We start from the raw sequence: 20,793 nt of genomic DNA on the forward strand, positions 1-20,793 counted from the left end.
AAATTTTGAACTTGGTGAACAAAATAAAAAGCAAAAAATTGTACTTGAAGTCTGATATGCAAAAGTTATCTGAAAATTTAAAAAAAATCAAAAAATCTCATGCAAAAAAAAATTGTATTCTTATGTTGAATCTGATTTTTTGGCCACTTCCTCCAAAAAACTTCCTTCCAAGAAATGATCCTGAACTTTGCAGACAATTAGTCTGCTGAGGTTTGGACAGCCGCCGAAGTCGCAAAACTCGTCAGATTTTAACAAATTAAACCCCAATCGCTTCGTTAAATGTTAATCAAGGGGCGATATTTTTTAGTTTTTTTATTTGTCTTTTCAAAAAAGTTATGGCCAAAAAACGCAAAAAAACATCAAAAAAATTATTTTTCAAAATTTTGGAATTTCGTCACCACTGTAATAATGGACTGATTTTCAGAGAATGAATAAGTGTAAAGAAAAATGAATAAATAACGCTTTACACGTACACACACACACACGAAAGCGCACAAAGAAATTAAAATAGAAAATTAAAAAGGCGTCCTCCCATTTAGAAAATATTTAATCTTTTAATCATATATTTCTTGTTATGTTAAAGATTAATTAAATTAAAAAGGAGTCCTCCCATTTAGAAAATATTTAATCTTTTAATCATATATTTCTTGTTATGTTCAATAAAAATTTAAAAAAAATGTGTAGTAGAGATTTTTCTACGACCAATCGATTACCGTATTTTTTTCAGAAATCGGTCTATAAATAGGCTTTTTAAGTTTTTTGGCAATAACTTTTTTGTTAAGACAATTAAAAAAAAAACTAAAAAATATCACCCCTAGATTTTGATTAATCGAAGCAATTGCCATTTATTTTATGAAAATCAGTCCATTATTACAGTGGTGACGAAAGTCCAAAATTTTAAAAAATAATTTTTCTGAGGTTTTTTGCGTTTTTTGGCCATAACATTTTTGTTAAGACAAATAAAAAAAAAACTAAAAAATATCGCTTCTAGATTTTTATAAAACAAAGCGATTGCCATTTATTTTATGAAACTCAGTCCATTATTACAGTGGTGACGAAAGTCCAAAATTTTAAAAAATAATTTTTCTGAGGTTTTTTGCGTTTTTTGGCCATAACTTTTTTGTTAAGACAGATAAAAAAAACTAAAAATTATCGCAACTAGATTTTTATAAAACAAAGCGATTGCCATTTTTTTTTATGAAAATCAGTCCATTATTACAGTGGTGACGAAAGTCCAAAATTTTTAAAAATATTTTTTTTGATGTTTTTTGCGTTTTTTGGCTATAACTTTTTTGTTAAGACAAATAAAAAAAAAAACTAAAAAATATCGCCCCTAGATTTTGATTTAACGAAGCGATTGGCGTTTAATTTGTTAAAATCAGACTAGTTTTGCGACTTTGGTTGCTGTCCAAATCTCAGCAGACAAATTGTCTGCAAAGTTCAGGATCATTCCAAAAAAGCCCGATTCAACATAAACTTTACTACATTGAGGGAAAAAACAACTTAAAATCAACGAAAACCACGTTGATTCAACTATTTTTCGGAATGTTGCGTTGAAGACGAAAATTTTAAAATCAAAGTAGAACATCGTTAGTTTAAATTGGTTTGCCGTTATAAAACATCTTTAAATCAAAGTTGTTTCAACTTTGAAAAAAAACATCAATTTGTTAAAAAAAAAAAAACAGCAAAAATTGGCCGCCGCTGGGAATTAAACCTACAACTCTTGGGTCTCTAGACGAGTGCTTTACCAACGTGCAATCTCACTGTTGAAAATAAGTGTGATAAAATGCAACAAAAGCAGAAGTCCGACAAAAATAAAAAAAATTCTTATGTTGTTTCAATTTTAATTTAAAGATGTTTCATGTTAGTTTTTTCAACATTAAATCAGCGTTGAACATATTAAATTTTACGTTGCGTTTTTTCCCTCAGTGTAGTTCAAATAATTGGTCAAAATATCATTAATTCAAAAATTGTATGCGTTTTTTTTTTGTCTATTTTTTAAATCGGCTCCAAGATATTTCCTCTAAAATATTCTGGCAACATTGGCTGGGTTTTAGTTTTGGACTTTTGGTTTTATATACTCTTATGATATAATATTTGTTGAGCAGTCGTAAAACGGCAATAGAAACTATGTAGTTTTTGACTCTTGCCTGTAGAGGACTCCTAACTCAGTTTATGTGACGTCATATAGCGCATAACTAGCAAACAAGAAAGAGGGTTTGGACGATAGTTCGAAATGGTAACGGAGTTACGAATAACAGAGTTACGCGCGACAGAGTTACGAAAAACTAGAGTTACGAATTCTAAAGTTATGTTAAGCTATGACATGTGATTTTTGGGTTGGCAACAATTGCAACAACAGTTCACCACACCAAAATAACGTCTGTAAAAAAAGGGGTGATTTGGTTATTATTTTAATATAAATAATAACAAAGTGGGTGTTACAAAATACGCTTTGAATAATTATATTAATTAATAGAAAAAAAATACGTATTTGCAATATTAGTTGGACAAATAAGAAGTTAAATTCAATTATGTCCCCCAAACTTACATAAGTATACTCGTGTTTTTTTTTTTTCTATTTCAACGTTTTTGCGATCTTCTCACAAAAACAAAATCATATATGTATATCTATACCTATCCAATCAAAATTTTACCCATTTTCGCTTTACTCATTTAGTTCTGACCAACGAGAAAAATGTTAATCTCTTGTTTGTACTTCCATAATTCCATGTCGTTCCTCGCAATTGTTGCCAACCCAAAAATCACATGTCATAGCTTAACATAACTTTAGAATTCGTAACTCTAGTTTTTCGTAACTTAGGTTTCGCGTAACTTTGACGCTCGTAACTCTGTCGCCCGTAACTCTGGTATTCGTAACTTCGTCGGTTTCCCATATACAACGATCAAGCACAAAGCACTCCTTTTAACTGTAGTCAAAAAAATTTAACATTTTCACCTAAGTGTAATAAAAACTTGTAACCAGTTTCTTTAATTGTACTTTGCTTCATTCTACCTTTCGGCTTTGTTGCAATAATTTAATAAAATAATTGAATGAAATCAAATAACTTTGTTTTCTTATCATGTTCCCATTAAGAATGATGCACATCAATTTAAATGCACTCCAAGTACAATAGCCTCAAATTGTAGTTTTTTTTTTTTTTTTGCAAGCAATTGGTTGCATCGTCGGTCGTCAGTCTAATCTGCATAAATAAATTGATTTAAATTCAAATAATTCTTCTCTTGCATAATTATTACTTCAATTGTGGTTGATTTCAGATCAACGAAGCTTAGCAGATCGTGACAAATAAATAATAAATCGAATCGATCGCACTGCCCTATATACTTTGGTACGTATCTTCCTTCATAGATAAGTTCAGAACTGAATCATTTTATCAGTACTGTTGTGTATAAAGAAATGAAGGGTGACCATCAATGTTTTTTTTTTGTTTGTTTTTATTTAAATTAAAATAAACTTTTTATAGTTGATGAAAATTTCAAACTGCTCAAAAAGCCAATTTCTAACAAACGATTTCAAATCAGTTTCAAACAAGTTGCAGGCAATTATAATTTAATTCTACTGTGATCAGTTCATAGTTTTTTTAAATTTTGTTTCCTATTTGGGAAAAAACTATAAGGGCCAGTTTGTTCCATAGAAAACTCCTTGATTAAAAGATAATCGACTGTGAACAAACCAGCCCTAAATCTAATTTAAATAGTACCTAAGTTTTTTATTCATTCAAAAATGATGGATTTAATGTGGCACATTTTCGACAAGTGAGAAAAATCAGATTGAAAATATGGTCACCCTAATTAAAGTCGATGTGGTTTCGGTTGTTATGTGGTTTATTTCCATCTCAAATTTTCTAAAGGAAATTTAATCGGGGTACAAACTCATCAGCTAACTACATAGTTTGTATATAAAATTTCAATATAGTCAACTGGGGCATTCTTATTCGGTTTATGAAGAGAGGCAAACAAATATTGTTCTTATTATAACGTGCAATCAGAGTGACAACGAAATACTCTAAGCGAAAGTATAAAAAGAAGATTATAATTAAGAATCTAATTTTAGTTGTATTTTAGACGTTTTAGTGACTAATTGTATTATAAAAATTTATTAAATAATCTCAATCCTAATTATGGCTGCTGAATTTTGGCGAAATCGTGTTGCCGTAGTTACTGGTGCTAGTACCGGAATTGGTGCTGAAGTTTGTGTTACTTTAGCTAATAATTACATGGTTGTTGTTGGTTTAGCCAGACGTACACAATTAATTGAAGTGAGAAAAATTAAATTTAAGATAAAAATGGTGTTCAAAGTGTGATTGTGAAAATTTATTGTGTTTTAGGATCTAAACACAAGAGTTACTGGGCTTGGAAAAATCTTTGCCATAGAATGTGATCTAACGGATACATCGAGCATAGTAAATGCATTCGAACAAATAAAAGCTAAATTTCATACTGTTCATTTGTTGGTTAATGGAGCTGGACGTACTGTGGCTAACTTTTTATTGGGTGAGTTTTTGTGCCATGATGGTTTTCTTTAGTTAAATTTTATGTTGAAGGGAAATGTTAGTATATAGCAAAAATGTATTCTTCAGTTCAAAACAAAACTTCGCCTTTTTTTGTTCATGTAGGTAAGTCATATGACGAAATATTAAATACAAAATTTAATTTTTGTATGTTCCTTCATAACAATGTATAAAAGTACATTTAAGATATTTTTTTTTTTTTTCGAATAATCAATTCTTCAAAAATAGGTATGCTTAATAATTTTAATCTCGTTTTGAGATGTTGATTAATAATTGCCAAAAAAATGCAGTACAACCTTTTATAACTTGTTTACTATAATAATACCTACCTATAAAAATTAATTTGTACTTGCGTTTAAATTTAGGATTCGTAAGCAAATCAAAATCGAGTAACAAAGGATTCATAAAAATCAAAATCGACTATAGCAATACATCACAATACAATAACATAGAATGCAAAAAAGTCGGTTCGCAAATCTGTCTGTCAGTCCGTCTGTCCTTCTGTCTGTTAGTGCATATCTATTTTGCTGCAGTTCAGCCTGAATAACAGAAACGATTATCTTCAAACGAGTTACAGTTATGAGTTTTGTGAGATTCTCGGGAGCGGGTCATAATTCTGCTTGTCAAAATTCTGTACGACAAAATTCTGTGGGGTCAAAATACTGTAAGACCATAATTCTGTACGTCATTATACTGTAAATACAAAATTCTGTACGTCAAAATACTGTATGAACAAAATACTGACTTGCAAAATTCTGTTTTGTAAAATTCTGTACGGCAAAATACTGTATTTTCAATACAGTATATTTAAAGAAATTTCCTTTGATAAAAAAAAAACACTAAATACTAGCTTTTATAATTATTGACAGTAAAGTTGTAATTTTATACAAACATAATTATTAAAGTAAAAAAGTAAATCAATTCTAGGAACACAAATCAAAGTTTTCTTAAACATAAAAAATAAATTTTACAAAAAAAAATGTCAAAATCAATATAAATTTAATTATTTTTTCAATCCGTTTAAGGTATGCAACGTGGTTTAATTCAGATTGTTTTTTTAAATAAGTGTAGTTTTGTTTTCTCTCTCTTTTTTTCTGTAGCTCCTAATAAAGTACCTAGATTAATCAGCATTAAAAGCTTGCCTCTTTATTAAGTTGATCTCTTAGAAATTCATAGTAAACCCTCTTTTAAATACATCTGTATTTCAAAATTCTGTAAAAATGCTGTAAAAAATATCGTTTGTGCTCGCGCACTTTTTTACATTATCAAAACTATATTTTTTACAGCATTTTTACAGAATTTTGATATACAGAATTTTGATGTGCAGAACTTTGAAATACAGTATTTTGACCAACCAGAATTTTGCTATACAGAATTTTGACTTTCAGAATTTTGTTCGTACAGCATTTTGCACATACAGAATTTTGACATACAGTATTTTGGCATACAGTATTTTGAATACAGAATTTTGCAACATACAGAATTTCGACCACAACCCGAGATTCTCTCAAAGTGAAATTGAAAATTGATTTTTAGGATTAAAATTACTGGTATCTAACTGCTAATAACCAAAATGAAAATTCTTTGTTTTCTTAAAAAAATAGCTTTATCGCTTTTGATAAAAAATTTTGTGTAAACTGTGACAGTTAACGTAGTAGCATTAGCATAGCTTTTGAACTAAAAAGGAAGTATTTTTTAACCTTTCAATGGTATTTGCCATAAAGCCGAATTCTTTGTTTTCTGACTTTCTAGTAAATAACGAAACCGATATCATAGAACATTTTTTGTGAATGCAAACGTTTAAACGGCCTTAATGTTAAAGCTAAAAAATATTTTTTGAAATAAATAAATTCAATAAGATTTTTTTGAAAAATCAATATTTTTCAACAAATCAATTTTTGACGACACTTTAATTCATCGTGGCCTCAACAAACTTTCTAGGCCGTAGCATTGTTGTAAATGTTTGTTTTAAAAGGTTTTTAATGGCATACCAATTTTTTTTTATTTGTAAAAAACTATTTAATAAAAGTGTTCATTTAATTCTTTTCTTTAAAAAATTAAAAATTTCTTTATTATGTGAAAAATTAAATGGCACACTAAGTTTAGAGGTGAAACCATTTAAAAAGATGTTTTTGTTATTTTAAAATCAAATTTTATAGTTTTGTTTGTTTTTATCAAATTTCGAATAAAAATAAATTCAAAATTTTCTTTCATTAATTCTTGCATAAAAAGATGCAATATTCAAAGTAACTTTTACCATAAGAGCAAGTACGTGCGACTCCGTTATGCTTATATTTTTTGTATTGCGGTTATGAATTTCTTTTTCTAAAAATCCATCTAAATAGAAATCGAGCCCGAACTTATTAGGCAGTTAGCTTACTACCTACTGAACGAATAGCAAATACCTACGCACAGATGTTTTGACTATAACGAAACCCTCTTTTTGGTATGCGTAGATATGCTCCGCATTGGTATGCTGGCTTTGATTAAAATCACGAAACCAATACTTCCTATATAAGGTGTAGAACAATAAATTAAAACCTTGGAAGGGCTATTTTCGAAGAAATATATTGAATAATTTTTGTCAAGATGTTTTGAAAGTGTTATTATAGTACATGGCAGCAAAATTCGTGAAAATAAAATGCAAGATTCGGTCAAACGAACTTGCACTTTGAGTGCTTTAAAACTTTTCATAAATGTTTTACTAAATAGAAACTTTAAAAATAAATAAAAAAAAAACATTAGGAAAAAATAACTAATCAAATGAATTTGAGCTTCAAAAAAAGTAAATAACTCGATTTGTTTTAAAATGCATTTAAAGAAAAAAAATTTCAAAATTTTTAGAAATGTTGTGTTTTAGATACATTCTTATAAATAATATTTTAAAATGTAATATGAAAGGTGGTATGCAAAAAAATTAAATAGTAGGTATCTCGTTTTTCAAAAGTTCTTTTTACAAAAAAAAAAATGTTCCAATTTTTTGAAATATTAAAACTTAGGTTTCAAAAATTTCCTTAAAATTAGATTTGTCATTTGGGAGAAAGTCAGAAATTAAAAAAAAAAAAAAAAAAACGATTCAACGGTTTTGCAAAAAAAATGATTTACGAAAAAAATTTCATCAAAAGATAGGTTGCCTATTTCAAGACCAACAATCTTACAAATCAAATCATAAACTTGTCCTGCAGACAATATTACTTAATTTCTTGCAATTGAGAAACTGTCAATGTTATGCAAAATATTTTAATCGTTTTAAATTCCTCTCAGATGTTTTTAATTTCGCCATTTCTAGAAATGAATTATTTAAATTTTTGACGATAAATTAAATAATTTTTATTTTCTTTTTCTTATAGAAAGTTCAGCGGGAGAGGTCAGAGATGTGTTTGACTTGAATGTGGTAGCAGCATGTACATGTATAATGCAATCAGTGGAACTTATGAAAATCCATGGACTACGATCACATATAATTATCATCAATAGGTACATAGATAACATTAATAAAAAACAAGATTCTTTTTTCTTCCTCATTTTAGTATTATCTTGAATTTGAACTGTGAAATTTCTTATCATTTAAAAGATTAAAAGTGTCTGGCTGGGTATATTTTATGTTGTTAAATACATATCACTGCTTGTTTAATTTTATGACGCATATGGCAAGTTTAGGATTAGTAGAAATAAAATAAAATGCGATATTTGCTCTTATGATAAAAGTTGAAGCTTTTTACGCAAAAAAGATAAAAGAATATTACTACTTGCAAGAATTTTTCTCAAAAACAACCCTCAATACCTCATATTTCTCCAATTATATCACTGGTTAACAAAATTAAACTTTTTTTTTGTTGCCGGATCAAAAAAATACTTTTCTGAAGGTTTTCAGTGTGCTGAACTCGAATCCGTAGTCAGAAAAAATTAATCAGCTCCCGTTTTTGAAATATTACCGTTAAAAAATGCAGTACTTCGGGCCTTATTCTTTTATAGAAGGTAAATTGTTTGAGCATATTTAGTAACGGTTTTTATGAGAACTATTTTCCACCTTTTTAAATCTGTTTAAATCTAGATTTAAGATTTAAAAAGTTCATGAAAGAAGGAAAATAGTTTTTATAGAAACCGTTACTAAATATCTTCTAACAATTTTCCTTAAATTAAAAAATAAGGTCCGAAGTAGTCAAAAAAAACGTTTTTTTGCATTTTCTAACGGTAATATTTCAAAAACGGGAGCTAATCAATTTTTTCTGACTTCGGATTCAGCAAACCGAAAACCTTCAGAAAAGTATATTTTTGTTTTGGCAACAGAACCCTTGTTAACCAGTGTATTTAATTCGATCCTCCGTGCCACAAAGCCCATTTTAAATACAATCTCAAATATCCATCTCCATTCAGGAATTTAAAATTAAATGTAACCTGTAATTATTCTTAAATCTATATTCGAATTACATCTCACAGATGCGGCGATTCCAATGTCGAATTACGAGTAAATTTCATTCACATTGTCCTGCCAAAAAAAAAAAAAAAAACGATTATTTATCTTTCGCATTCCGAAATAATTGCAAGTGTTTAATTTTTAATGCTGCGCACTGTGAAAAAAAAAATATATAAATTTATATTATGTCCTGGCAATTAATAATTATAATTAAATTGCCCACACAAAACAAATGTACCTATACAAAATACACATATACAAATTATACGAATGTATATAAGAGAATATAAAAGTGCATCGATAAATAAACGTGCGCGCATACACATTATGCAAATGCAACACACTTTAAGGGTTGGGGATGAGATGTCCCACAATAACAACTTAGCACACTGATGTGAGCTATAAAACAAAAATTAATAAACCATGAAATACGCAGTCTACGCATATATTTATAAAAACATACACAAACAAATACAAATATAAAAAAAAAAACGAATCCTTGCACTTTCATCATTGCATTGCATTACAATCACAGATCCTTTAGACCGGCTATTGTAAATTTTGCTTTATTTTTGTTGTTATTTGTATGTTGTATTTTTTTTTTATTTTTATTTGTAGCTGCCTCCGCATTTAACAAGTTTTTAATTGCATATCTGACCGTAATGAACTTGCATCCTTAAATATTTGCAACAAATTGCATACAAACTCGCCCCAAAACCAGAAAAAAAAAACATACAACTCTGTCGAAAGTTTGTTTGCAATACCTACCTACTCTTTTTTTTGTTGAAAAATTACTCTGAAGTAGAAGAGTAACCTTATTAAACGCACTTTTTCGATATATATATCAGTACTTACATATAAAAAGATTTATACCGAAATTAAATAAACATGAATGAAGCCACAATTTAAAATGCTATCTATATATTGAGTTGAAAGAATTGAAATTAAAACTTAATTAATTAAAACCAAAAAAAAAAATATATAAAACCGAACCTAGAACTCACATGTTTGTTGGTTAATCAGACTGAAAATACTTACGTTTTTTTTTTTTAAATATTTATGGCTTTTTATTCAATTCAAATTATTCGTATTTAATTTTAAGTATATTATTGTTTTATTAAAGAGTTCAAACTCAATTAATTTTATCTGTGTTTTTATTTATTTTTAATTTGTTTATTTAGCATTCTTGGTCATAAAGTTATGGAACTACCAAAACCAGCATATAATGTATATCCAGCTACGAAACATGCACTTACAGCACTTTGTCAAACTGTGAGGCAAGAAATTCGTTACAATAAGTTAAATGTCAAACTTACGGTAAGTAATTTAAAGATTTGTTTTATTATAACTAATTTCGAAATCTTATTTAACACTTGTATTGTAAGAAAAGCACATATTTTGAATTCTTGAAAAAAAAAAATGAAATAAGCCGACTTGTACTTGTTCATACAATTTTAAATCTTTTGGGAGCTCTGGAACTCTTCTTAATTTTTGTACTTTGAAAATCGCTTCCTAATTTCGACTTTATTTAAGTTTTAATTTATTTTTTCACCTCTTATTTTCAGAGCATCAGTCCTGGAATGGTTGAAACTGACTTCCTTAAAGTATACAATCCAGCATCGTATGCTCCATATCCGAAATTGCAACCAAAAGATGTTGCCGATGCAGTTGTTTATGCTTTGCACACACCGCCCAATGTACAGGTAATGTTCTTTTTTATATACCTACATTTATATTTTCCACGTAAAAAAATATATTTAATATTTTATTAATTTTTTTTTTACAGATTGAGGAAATTATACTTCAAGCAATACCTGAATACAAAAAGGAAGAAAAATAATTTTTGAGAGTTGGTGAACTCATGATTACATACGATTTAATTAAAAAAAAAAAAATGATATTCAAAGAAGCTTTAATAAAATGTACCTATTATAAAAGTTGTATTTCGTTTTTTCTTAATTATACACTCGAATTGTGTATGAAAGCACTGAGACAGTTTAGTGATTTTCCAGCTAATGAATTTCTGCATCCATTTTTACTCCGTGAAGACGATTTTCAATTAAATTAGCAAAATATGTACCTACTTTGAACCTGTTATTTACTTCACCCAACTTATTTATACATCGTTTTATAAGGGAAGTTCTCTCTGCCCCACTGTTTGCTACATGCTTCATATACCTTATTATTGATTTAAAATAGAAAATTTAGTAATTGCCACCATTTTGAAAAAAAAAAAAACAATCTTTTTGAAGTCAGCACACTTGAGTGTGCAACATTTCATTTTATCGTCAGGGTTGCAAATAAAAATCTTAAAAGAAAAAAAAAATATTTTGCATTTAAAAAAATCTAATTGCATTATAAAAGATTTTGCATATTAAAGATTTTCTGCGTTAGGAAGAAAAAATGCGAAATGTGTGCATTAAATATTTTTTTAATAATATTTAATTTCTTACAATTTTGACTATTTGATCATAGATAAGCTATTTCAACTATGAAGCTAGTATAAGGCCTAAAGGTCAAAATTATAAGAAATTCGAAATTAAAAAAAAAAGAACATTTAATTTATAACAAAATTTTTGACGTGATAACGTCTGATAAATCGATGAACCATGGCAGCCACCACGAAAAAGTGACGCCATTTTCTCCCGTTCCACTTGAAATTTTTCGCAGTGCGGCAAAAATTTCAATTCAAAATTAAAAATAAACTATTAGAGATACAATAATGTTCTATAGCTTATTTGAAAGATATCAACCTAAAGTTGAATACAAATGAAGGAATTTTTCAAATTCCGTCATTAAATAGGGTAAATAGGGGAAAACAAAATTGCAAAAAAGTGACTTTTTTTTCTAAACGCAACGTTGTAGAAAGTTGAATATTTTTTAATCGATAGATAAATTAATTGTAAAGCTGACAAAAGTATTGAAAAAATTCTGAAAAAAATTCAAAACCAAGTTATAAATGGTTTCTTAAAACTAATACATGAGGTAGAGCTATGACAAAATAGTGATTATAGGTAGGGAAATTTTTTTGACAATTTGAAAAAAGACATTTGAAAGATAATAAAATAAATGTTAATTGCACTGGTCGGCAACGAAAATGGAGCTTGAACCAAACCATACTTTTCTATAGGACTTTTGTGTGCTGATTCCGAATCTGAAGTCAAATTTTCACTGGCACGTCAAGTTTTCGAAATATTTAAATATTAACCCTTTCGAACCCAAGCTATGAAAATCAATATTAAAAATTGTTTTTTCGGTATTAACGGGTCAAAAACATCACAACTAAGAAATATGAATAGCAAAAAGTTATTTTCCAAAATAATAAATAGCAAAACTAATGCGATTTTCTCATGTTACATGTAAGTAACATGCACTGCCTATGACCACCAAAAAAAGTCGGAGAACTGAGAAAATAACTTTTTATGAAACTATAATGTATGCTACTTCTTCTAAGCAAAAAAACAAAACACTTTCTGCATTAACATTTTTTATATCTTTTTTTCAAAATTATGACCATAAATAAAAAAAATTTTTTTTGCAAAAAAAAAAAATGTGAATTTCAGTCCCTTTCTTGATAAAAAAAAATTAAATATATGATATTTGATTAACTTTTTGTAATAATCCAGTAACTAGGCATTATTATCTTTCAATTAAGCAATCGTAACCTAAAAAATTGTTAAATTTAATATTTTTTACGAATTTTTAAAAAAATGTTACATGAGAGTAACGCTGGGTCCGAAAGGGTTAACAGGTCAAAAACGCGTTTTTGTGGTAATTTTGGCGTTGAATTTCAACACCGTTAAATTTTTTTTCGCAAAACCACATATGCAATATTCAAAAGCCATATTTTATCGTCTTAAATACCTTTATTTTTATTTTCAAAATTATTTTTTTCTAAAAGATATTTGGTATAGAAAGGTATGATATCTCAATATCTTGGTGGTTAAGTTAACTCATGGTTTTTGAAGCAGATTTCAAGTAAATTTCAGTTTTCGACTCCTGATTCGGTTGAACAAATAGCAAAATATTACGGAAAAATAATATTTTTGGATCAAATGTCAAAAAAACATTTCATTTAAAATTAGTTTTTGGGACTTTATAGCTTAAATTGTGATGAGCAGAGCTCAAAAACTAGACGTGATGGAAAAAATCTGTAAACTGTTTTGAATTCAGCACACTCAAGGTTATTAAAATCACCTTACAGAGTTCTTGCTCCCGACTTTTTTTGTTTTTTTTTTGCCGACCAGTGTTGTCTAATACAGATATATTTTTAAGTCTCTGCGTTTCGAAATATTAATTTTTGAAAAACATCTACTTTTTTTTTGGTGAGTTTTTATTTTTTTTTAATTTTTCGTAGGTATTTTAAAATGATTTTTGACCGAATAACGGGAAAAACAAGTTTTTTAGTCCGTTTTTAACCGTTTTTTTTATCTTTTTTACTTCAACAGATAAATAAATGAAATTTATAACGTAGATATATAATAAGCAGGACTATATTTGTGCAAAATTTCAATTAATTTTGTAGTCACAATTTTGAGATAACGGTAAAATAAAGTCTCATTTTTCACCACCTTTTTTTCTTTTTTTTTTCTAGAACAGATACAACTTTATTGAGCATGCTGATAATATTACCTTTCATTTGATATATCACACATAACGGGTACATTTACTACAAGCTACACAATGTTAAATTAAAAAACTTCAGAAATACCTCAAAACACCTGTGAAGATCTGTTGCCCATGACCAGCCACCAGTGTGGGAAGTACCGTATTCTCAGTTTGAAATTTCGAAATGGTTGGCTTTAAAAACTCTAACTTTTTGTAGGCATAAAGGTAGCTTTTTTTGATGAAAACTGATTGGGTTCAAAAAATTCTAGCTCTTTTTGTAGACGTCGCACAGACATGGGCGAAATAAATATTTTGAACTGAAATAAAAGGATTTCAGATGGTATAAAATTTTGTATCGGTTGTTATATAAAAAAAAACGGATTTTTGGATGATGGAAGTGATTTTTTCACTTTTTTCATAAGAAATGATTGTTTTAAATAAATAATTCTAATACTTTTTGGGCATTGTAAAAACATAAAAATGGTTTTATTCTTTAGAAGAAATATTTAGCTTTTTAATAGTATAATTTTTTTTGTAGGTTTTTCAAATAAAAAATTAATATAATGAGGAAAAAAGGTATTTTTTTAGCTTTTTCTTTTAAATTATAATATATAGTAACTTTTAATTTTTTTTTTTGCAAGAAAGTTGACAAATAAATAATTTTTAAATCATGTTTTTTTTTTAAACAAAAGCACACAACCTGTTTTCTTATGACGTTATCACTTCCAATGTAAAATATTTTCATTCAATATAAATTATTGGAATAATTTTTTTTATGCAAATATTTTCATTTACAGTTGTATTTTTTTAATGCGTTTTTTTCATTTGATTATTCAGCTGACTACCCACTATGAAAAATGGGAAATCCAATGCTCGCCTTCAGCAGCAATCTTCAAAACGGTCCCAATAAATACGCAAAATTCTACTTCTAAATGTTATAGTTACAGAAGCCGAAATAATTATTACACATACGCCACAGTGACCCGTAAGAGTAGTTAAAAGTTATTTAAACAACATTTTTTTACAACATATAAATTATTAACATAATATAGATAGCTTGATACTATTTAAATTTTTATAAAAGAGTTGCGAATCTTTTTAACGAATTTATATGGAATAAGATTATTCCTAAGGCAGAATTTCCAAAGAACTTTTACCACAAAATCTTCACAAATGGAATGTTCTTTATTATAAAGTCAAAACCATTCGAATTTTTTCTTTAAATATTAAATGTTTTTATTAAAACTTTGAACTTAAAAAAATACCAAAAGTAATGAATTTATATGCGTTTCAAAGTTCCTCAAAAAAAAATCTCTTTATGAAAGCTTTTTCACAACTCTTAAAAAACTTTCTCCAAGAAAAAAAATATAAAATGCAAAAATGCAATCCTCTTTACTTATGCAAACGTCGAAGAATAACTTTTCGTCATGCATTGTGATGAATTTGAAATAATAAATCTGCAATTTAAAAATATTATATTCACTATATACTTTCTTTAGGTGCCTTTGGGAACTACCATCACCACATTGCTATTGCTTATGCTACTGGCCAACCGCGACGACAACTACTTTCAAGACGTTTGGGGACGTCAAAGAAAATAGCTTTTGGTTATAAAAAACTAATTAAGAATAACAGCAAAGTAACTTGGCCTTAGCCAAGTTAAAGTATAACCAACCGAATATTCTTGGGAAAAACTTTATCCGAGTAGACAAAAATTTGTTTGAAAAAAACGGTTAAAGGTTCCAAAAGGAGTCGAATGGATTCGTTTGAATTTTTCTGACAATTTATGTGCAACCATTGTTTAAAGTCGAACTCGACTTATATAAAAAGTTGTATCTGTTTAAAAAACGGCTTTAGTTCATGTTAACAAGATTTGTTGAACCTGCTCTGGTTCTTTTTGAGTAACTTTAGATAAAAGGCAATTTTTTAAACCATTTTTATTCTTAAAACCCTTACAGCCCATTTATTCAGGACTTATAAGACCACAATGTCACATAGGAATCAAAAATGCTATTTGCAGAATTGCTGATGGTCACCATCAAAACCCTGTTGACTGCTACTCTTCCATTTAAAAACTTCAATCCTAAGCTGCATTCTAATGATTTTGAATTTTTATTCAACTAAAAGCGTTTCTTTTAAGTTTGGAAATAACAATAACTTTTATACACTGCTAAAATAGAAAAATAAACTTATATATCCAAGAAACAATTTCCTCCTCTTCCTGAAAATTAAGAGAGAAAGAAAGAGAAAACGAAAGACACTACTGTCACAAATGCAAAAATAACTTTTTCGTAGGCAAAAATTACTATGCATCAATTAAAAAGTTTTCGAATTCGCGCATTTCTGCTGGAGGGTTTCACCAGATAACACACAGATGGATATAAACTATCACTATGTTGGAAGAAAATTTCTTTTCTCATACACATTTTATCTGAAGCTGGAGCTCTCCGAATTCCATTTATTATTAATTACTTATCCTTTTGGCTCTTTTACTTTCAAAAAAATATATATTATTATTCCACGTCGCGTTTTAAAGGATCTTTGAATGGGAGGGGACTCGAAAAAGAAAATAAATACGAGAACGAAACTTTTCTTATTTAAAGAACCAAAAATGTTAGGATTCTAGTTTTGGTTTTGCATTTTTGAAAAGGTACCTCTTTTATACAAATTGACTTAAATATAGTACTTCGCTATAGGAGCAGTATTATAGCAGAGCAGCGGGATGGATGTCTGCGGTATCGTATCTTTGCATTGGCACCACGAATGTTGTATTGATAGTTGTATAAGTTCATTTACAGGGGTTGAATTCAAATTCATTGAAAGTTTGTTGAGTGCATTCAGCAAAAACTAAAGGATTCGAGTGTTATAAAGTATGTATTTTGTGGATTTTTGCTGAAGGGGTTCAATTTCATAATGTTCATTCAAATCTTACTATACAAAATACTCATAGGAAGGGAACAGATGGAATCATATAGATAAGTGAACTTGTACTTTTTTTAATTAGATAGACCCTCTTTTAGTTTGAATTTAAATTCTGCATACTTTTTCTCTAAGAAGCTTTGAAAGGGAGACATTTAGAGATCAATAACTTTAATCACTCAAATGCTTCAGTATGCATTCCAGCACTTCCGTATATCCGTGTGAAAGGAGTGCAATTTGATGACACCAGCAGGCATCAACTTATACAATAGAAACCCTATATAATCTTGAGGAAAATGCTTTGTTCTAAAAACTTCTTTTGAAAATCATAAACAACTGCATTGACAACTGAAAACAAAATCGGAAAAATCGTGGCAATCCCGAAGAAAGCCGCTAATTTATAAATGCAACGCAAAAGCCCACATCCACATGTACAGAAATTTAAATAGAAAAAAATGTTCCATATACGCCACAGTGACCGCCTTAGATAATAATAGTTTTTAAAAATTATTTTAGCGATTTAAATTCTGGAGCACAAAGTTATTTCAGCTGTTATCCTTAGTCATGTGTGATTGTTTCTTATGCATATGATTCTCAACAGCTAATCTCCGCCTTGTTTCCCAACAAACAATATCCCTTCTATAAAGCTTTACAGGAGTTACATTACCACCTATAAAGCTTTATAGAAGTAAATTTGTTAGTCGGGTTGTAGTCATCACATTTAGTTCTTTTTACTTGCTCTATAGGACAAGTATTGGTTTCGTGTAGAAAAAAAAAGTCGATGTTTTAATCAAAACCAACATTACGATGATGGAGAAGCTCAAAAAAATGGTTTTCGTCATGCCGTCCGTGGGTCTGTGCGTCTGTGCATCTGTGCGTCTGTGCGTCCATCTGTACATCGAGCTAGGGCCTAAACCGATTAATGGATTTACTTGAAACTTGGTACAGATGATTTTTATAATACCCTAGGTCCGTTTTTTTTTTAGTTTTTCAATATCTATTTTTTAACGCATACCTCCCATATACCGTTTTCGAGGTATTGCAATTTTCTCGAAAACGGGTCTAACCATTTTCATTAAATTTGGTGTACGTTATACTCTTATTGATTCTAACAAAACTGCGTTTTTAGTTTTTCTCAAAAAATTCGGAGAACGGAAATATGGCATTGCCGTTTTTCAAAAATTGAGATATTTAAGATATAGATACTTTGAACTACAACAGCAAGTACGTGTGACCCAGTCGTGCATTTTATTTTAATCAGTTTCCTAAAAAATTGACTTAATTTGGACAAAATTTGTTTGTACACCAACAATAACGTGCTATACCCTTTGGTAATTCTTGTTCTTATATCGAATTTTTTTAATAAAACTGTTTAATGGACTAGTTTTTGAACAATTATTTTAAAAAAAAATTAATACATACATCAATATTCAAAAGTCAAAATAATCACTCAATCATTTTTTTTTGTTTTTTTTTTTATTATTTTTTTAATTTACTTTCAAACAAATAAACGCATTGTTATACTTACTTAAAATATTTTACCAACCATCTATCCCATTAATTTGTTGAATATTACCGTTTTTGAATGTTATTTTATAATAGGTGTGTTTTTTTGTTTATCTATATAGATTTTGTGCAAAAAAACGACATCGAGATTTTTGAAATCAAAACAATTTACGTGTTAAAAACAACAAAAACTTTATCTGTATAGATTTTTGAAAAATCCAGATAATTATCCAGATTTTACTTTCTCTCGATAAAAACAGTAGTGCCAAGGTACTTTATTTGTTGTGTTCATACAAAAATATCTGAAAATATTAACAAAAAAAAAAGCGGAGAAAACGAGGTTTGAAAAAAACTCTCATAGAAAAAAATAATCAAAAATTTGTTTGACATGGTTGCATTGAAATGTTAATATCTCGAGATATACGCAATGCACTTTTCAGATAAAAGTCTTAAATGGATCCTGATAAGATTGTTGAACAGATATGTATATAAAATTACCAAAGTTTTTTCGAAAAATTAGAAATAAAAATAAAAAAGTTTTCACATTTGATTTTTATGCGGTAGCGGTACGGGTAGCGGTGAGGGTACTTGTATGAAAAAAATTCCAAACTGACACATCAACGTTCAGGTGTGGAATTTTTTTAGTACAAATATCGTTACCGCTATACCGTATACCCTCCGGTGTGGCCAAGCCTTAAAAATTCGAAAAAAAATTCAATATGGCTACCTTCAAACGCTTATAACACAAGAACGACGCAACTAATGTTAATGGTCATGGTCTTAAAATGTAGCTAAGAATATACAGATAATTTTTGGTTTTTTGTGAAAAAACAATTTTTTTGAATCCAACATGGATGCCATGGCCATATGAAAATTTTTGTTTGCATCCAACATGGATGTAATGGCCTTCCCACTTCGGAGTTAAAATAAAAAAAAAACAAAAGCAACATTTTTGACAGACAGCTGCCAAAGTATATGTCGATGTCGTTTTTTTGCACAAAATCTATATAGATAAACAAAAAAACACACCTAATATTTCGTTTGAAGGAAAAATAATAATTTATGTCGTTTTCGATTGGCTCTCCGGAAGCGTCCGGAATCATTCAGAAGCCTTCTGAAACTGTTTTATTCGCACGAAAATGACAGAAAAAACTCTGCTCAGAAGAGAAATTCTCTTCTCGATTCAAAATCAGAAATCCAGTCAAGAAGCACTAATACATCAATATTCAAAAGTCAAAATAATCACTCAATCAGTTTATTTTGTTTTGCTTTCTGAAATTGTTTTTTTTAATTTACTTTCAAACAAATAAAAGCATTATTATATTTAATTAAAATATTTTACCACCCATTTATCCTATTAATTTGTTGAATATTACCGTTTTTGAATATTAATTTATATTATTTCGTTTGAAGGAAAAAAAATTATTTAATGTTTGACGTTTGAAAGTTCACAATTTTATTTGATTTATTAACAAATACAGATATAAAATTTCAGAATTGAGTGACAGCGATTCAAACTGTTTTATTGGATTTCAGAATGAGTGAATCCTTGAGTGAAACCAATCGAAAACGACATTAATGTTTGACTTTTGAAAGTTCACAATTTTATTTGATTTATTAACAAATACAGATATAAAATTTCAGAATTGAGTGACAGCGATTCAAACTGTTTTATTGGATTTCAGAATGAGTGAATCCTTGAGTGAAACCAATCGAAAACGACATAAGTATCTACCTAATAAATAAATTTAAAAAAAAAATTAGTTTCAATTTAAAAAAAAATGTTCGACATTTTTATTTTGAAAATTAATAATCCAAAACAAGTCCATGAAACTAGAACAAATTTTTGGCTTTGGAAAATGGTGCATAGGTATACAAATTATTTTTTTTTTAACCAAAAAAAAGCTTTCTGGCAAAAAATTCGATTGAAAATTTTCACTTTTATACTTTTTCTCTTTTTAAGCCAATATGCGTGTTTTTTTTTTTTTGGCACAGCTATCTGTATCTGCAGTGGGAGCTTCCATGTATTACAAATACAACACCCAGCTGCGGATAGAACAAAAACTTAAATCTGGCTGCGGATAAGAAATTAGCATTTTTCGAGTATCGATACTCGATCGGAGAAAATTTCGGATAATCGGAAAACTCAAGGAGTCTCGAAGGCTATGTTCGCAGAGTGCAACGCACTTTAAAACACAAAATTATTTCTACATTTCATTTATATACATATTTACCGTTGATTAAAACTTGACCTACTCTACTCTTTAAATGCTTTTTAGGGCCAATTTTTCAATAGTCAGTTAAACAGTCAGTTAGTACTTATTCCTAAGGATAGAGAAAAAATCAATTTTTCAACAGGCAGATATAGCTTATTCCTAAGAATAATTCTATCTGCTTCTTTCAGAGACGAATAAAATTATTCTAAGGAATAATTTCAATAAAAATATTGTGTCAGTTGTCAAAGCTGTTTTGAAAGAATTTTGAAAAAAATACAGTGGAAAACAAGAAAACAAAAACAATCATGAATAAAAATGACGTTTAATTTTAAATATTTTTGAATTTGACAATTTTTTTTTGTTATTCTGCAAAATAAATTATTCTTGATTGAAAAATTCAATGTTTTTATCTGATTGTTTATGAGCCTAATTACTTTATTCGTCGAACAGTTAACTGACTGTTTATTAGAAGATTGAAAAATTGGCTCTTAGTGAAAAAAAATCAAGGAACGACGAGTCGCACATAGTTGCTATACGGTGTTTAATATTTTTCTTCTGCAATGTCGTTTTCTATTTGCGAGATTTAAGGTATAAC

At 28.5% G+C, this 20,793-nt stretch overlaps 1 protein-coding gene across 1 annotated transcript; it reads left to right on the forward strand.

The window, feature by feature from the left end:
* Positions 1-3,966: 3,966 nt before the first annotated feature.
* On the forward strand, positions 3,967-10,858 carry LOC129914666 (farnesol dehydrogenase). Its single transcript, XM_055993995.1, has 6 exons — positions 3,967-4,280; positions 4,350-4,515; positions 7,883-8,009; positions 10,131-10,266; positions 10,515-10,652; positions 10,736-10,858. Exons 1-6 carry the CDS (start codon positions 4,143-4,145, stop codon positions 10,787-10,789), a joined length of 759 nt encoding a protein of 252 aa, XP_055849970.1. The 5' UTR covers positions 3,967-4,142; the 3' UTR covers positions 10,790-10,858.
* The last annotated feature ends 9,935 nt before the right edge of the window (positions 10,859-20,793 follow it).

The sequence above is a fragment of the Episyrphus balteatus genome, chromosome 3 (assembly GCF_945859705.1).
Source record: "Episyrphus balteatus chromosome 3, idEpiBalt1.1, whole genome shotgun sequence".
NCBI classification, from domain to species: domain Eukaryota; kingdom Metazoa; phylum Arthropoda; class Insecta; order Diptera; family Syrphidae; genus Episyrphus; species Episyrphus balteatus.

Coding starts and splice junctions, on each gene's coding strand:
- LOC129914666 (XM_055993995.1), top strand. CDS start 4,143: ATGGCTGCTGAATTTTGGCGAAATCGTGTTGCCGTAGTTACTGGTGCT. Junction 4,281..4,349: donor GACGTACACAATTAATTGAA/GTGAGAAAAATT, acceptor ATTGTGTTTTAG/GATCTAAACACAAGAGTTAC. Junction 10,653..10,735: donor ACACACCGCCCAATGTACAG/GTAATGTTCTTT, acceptor TTTTTTTTACAG/ATTGAGGAAATTATACTTCA.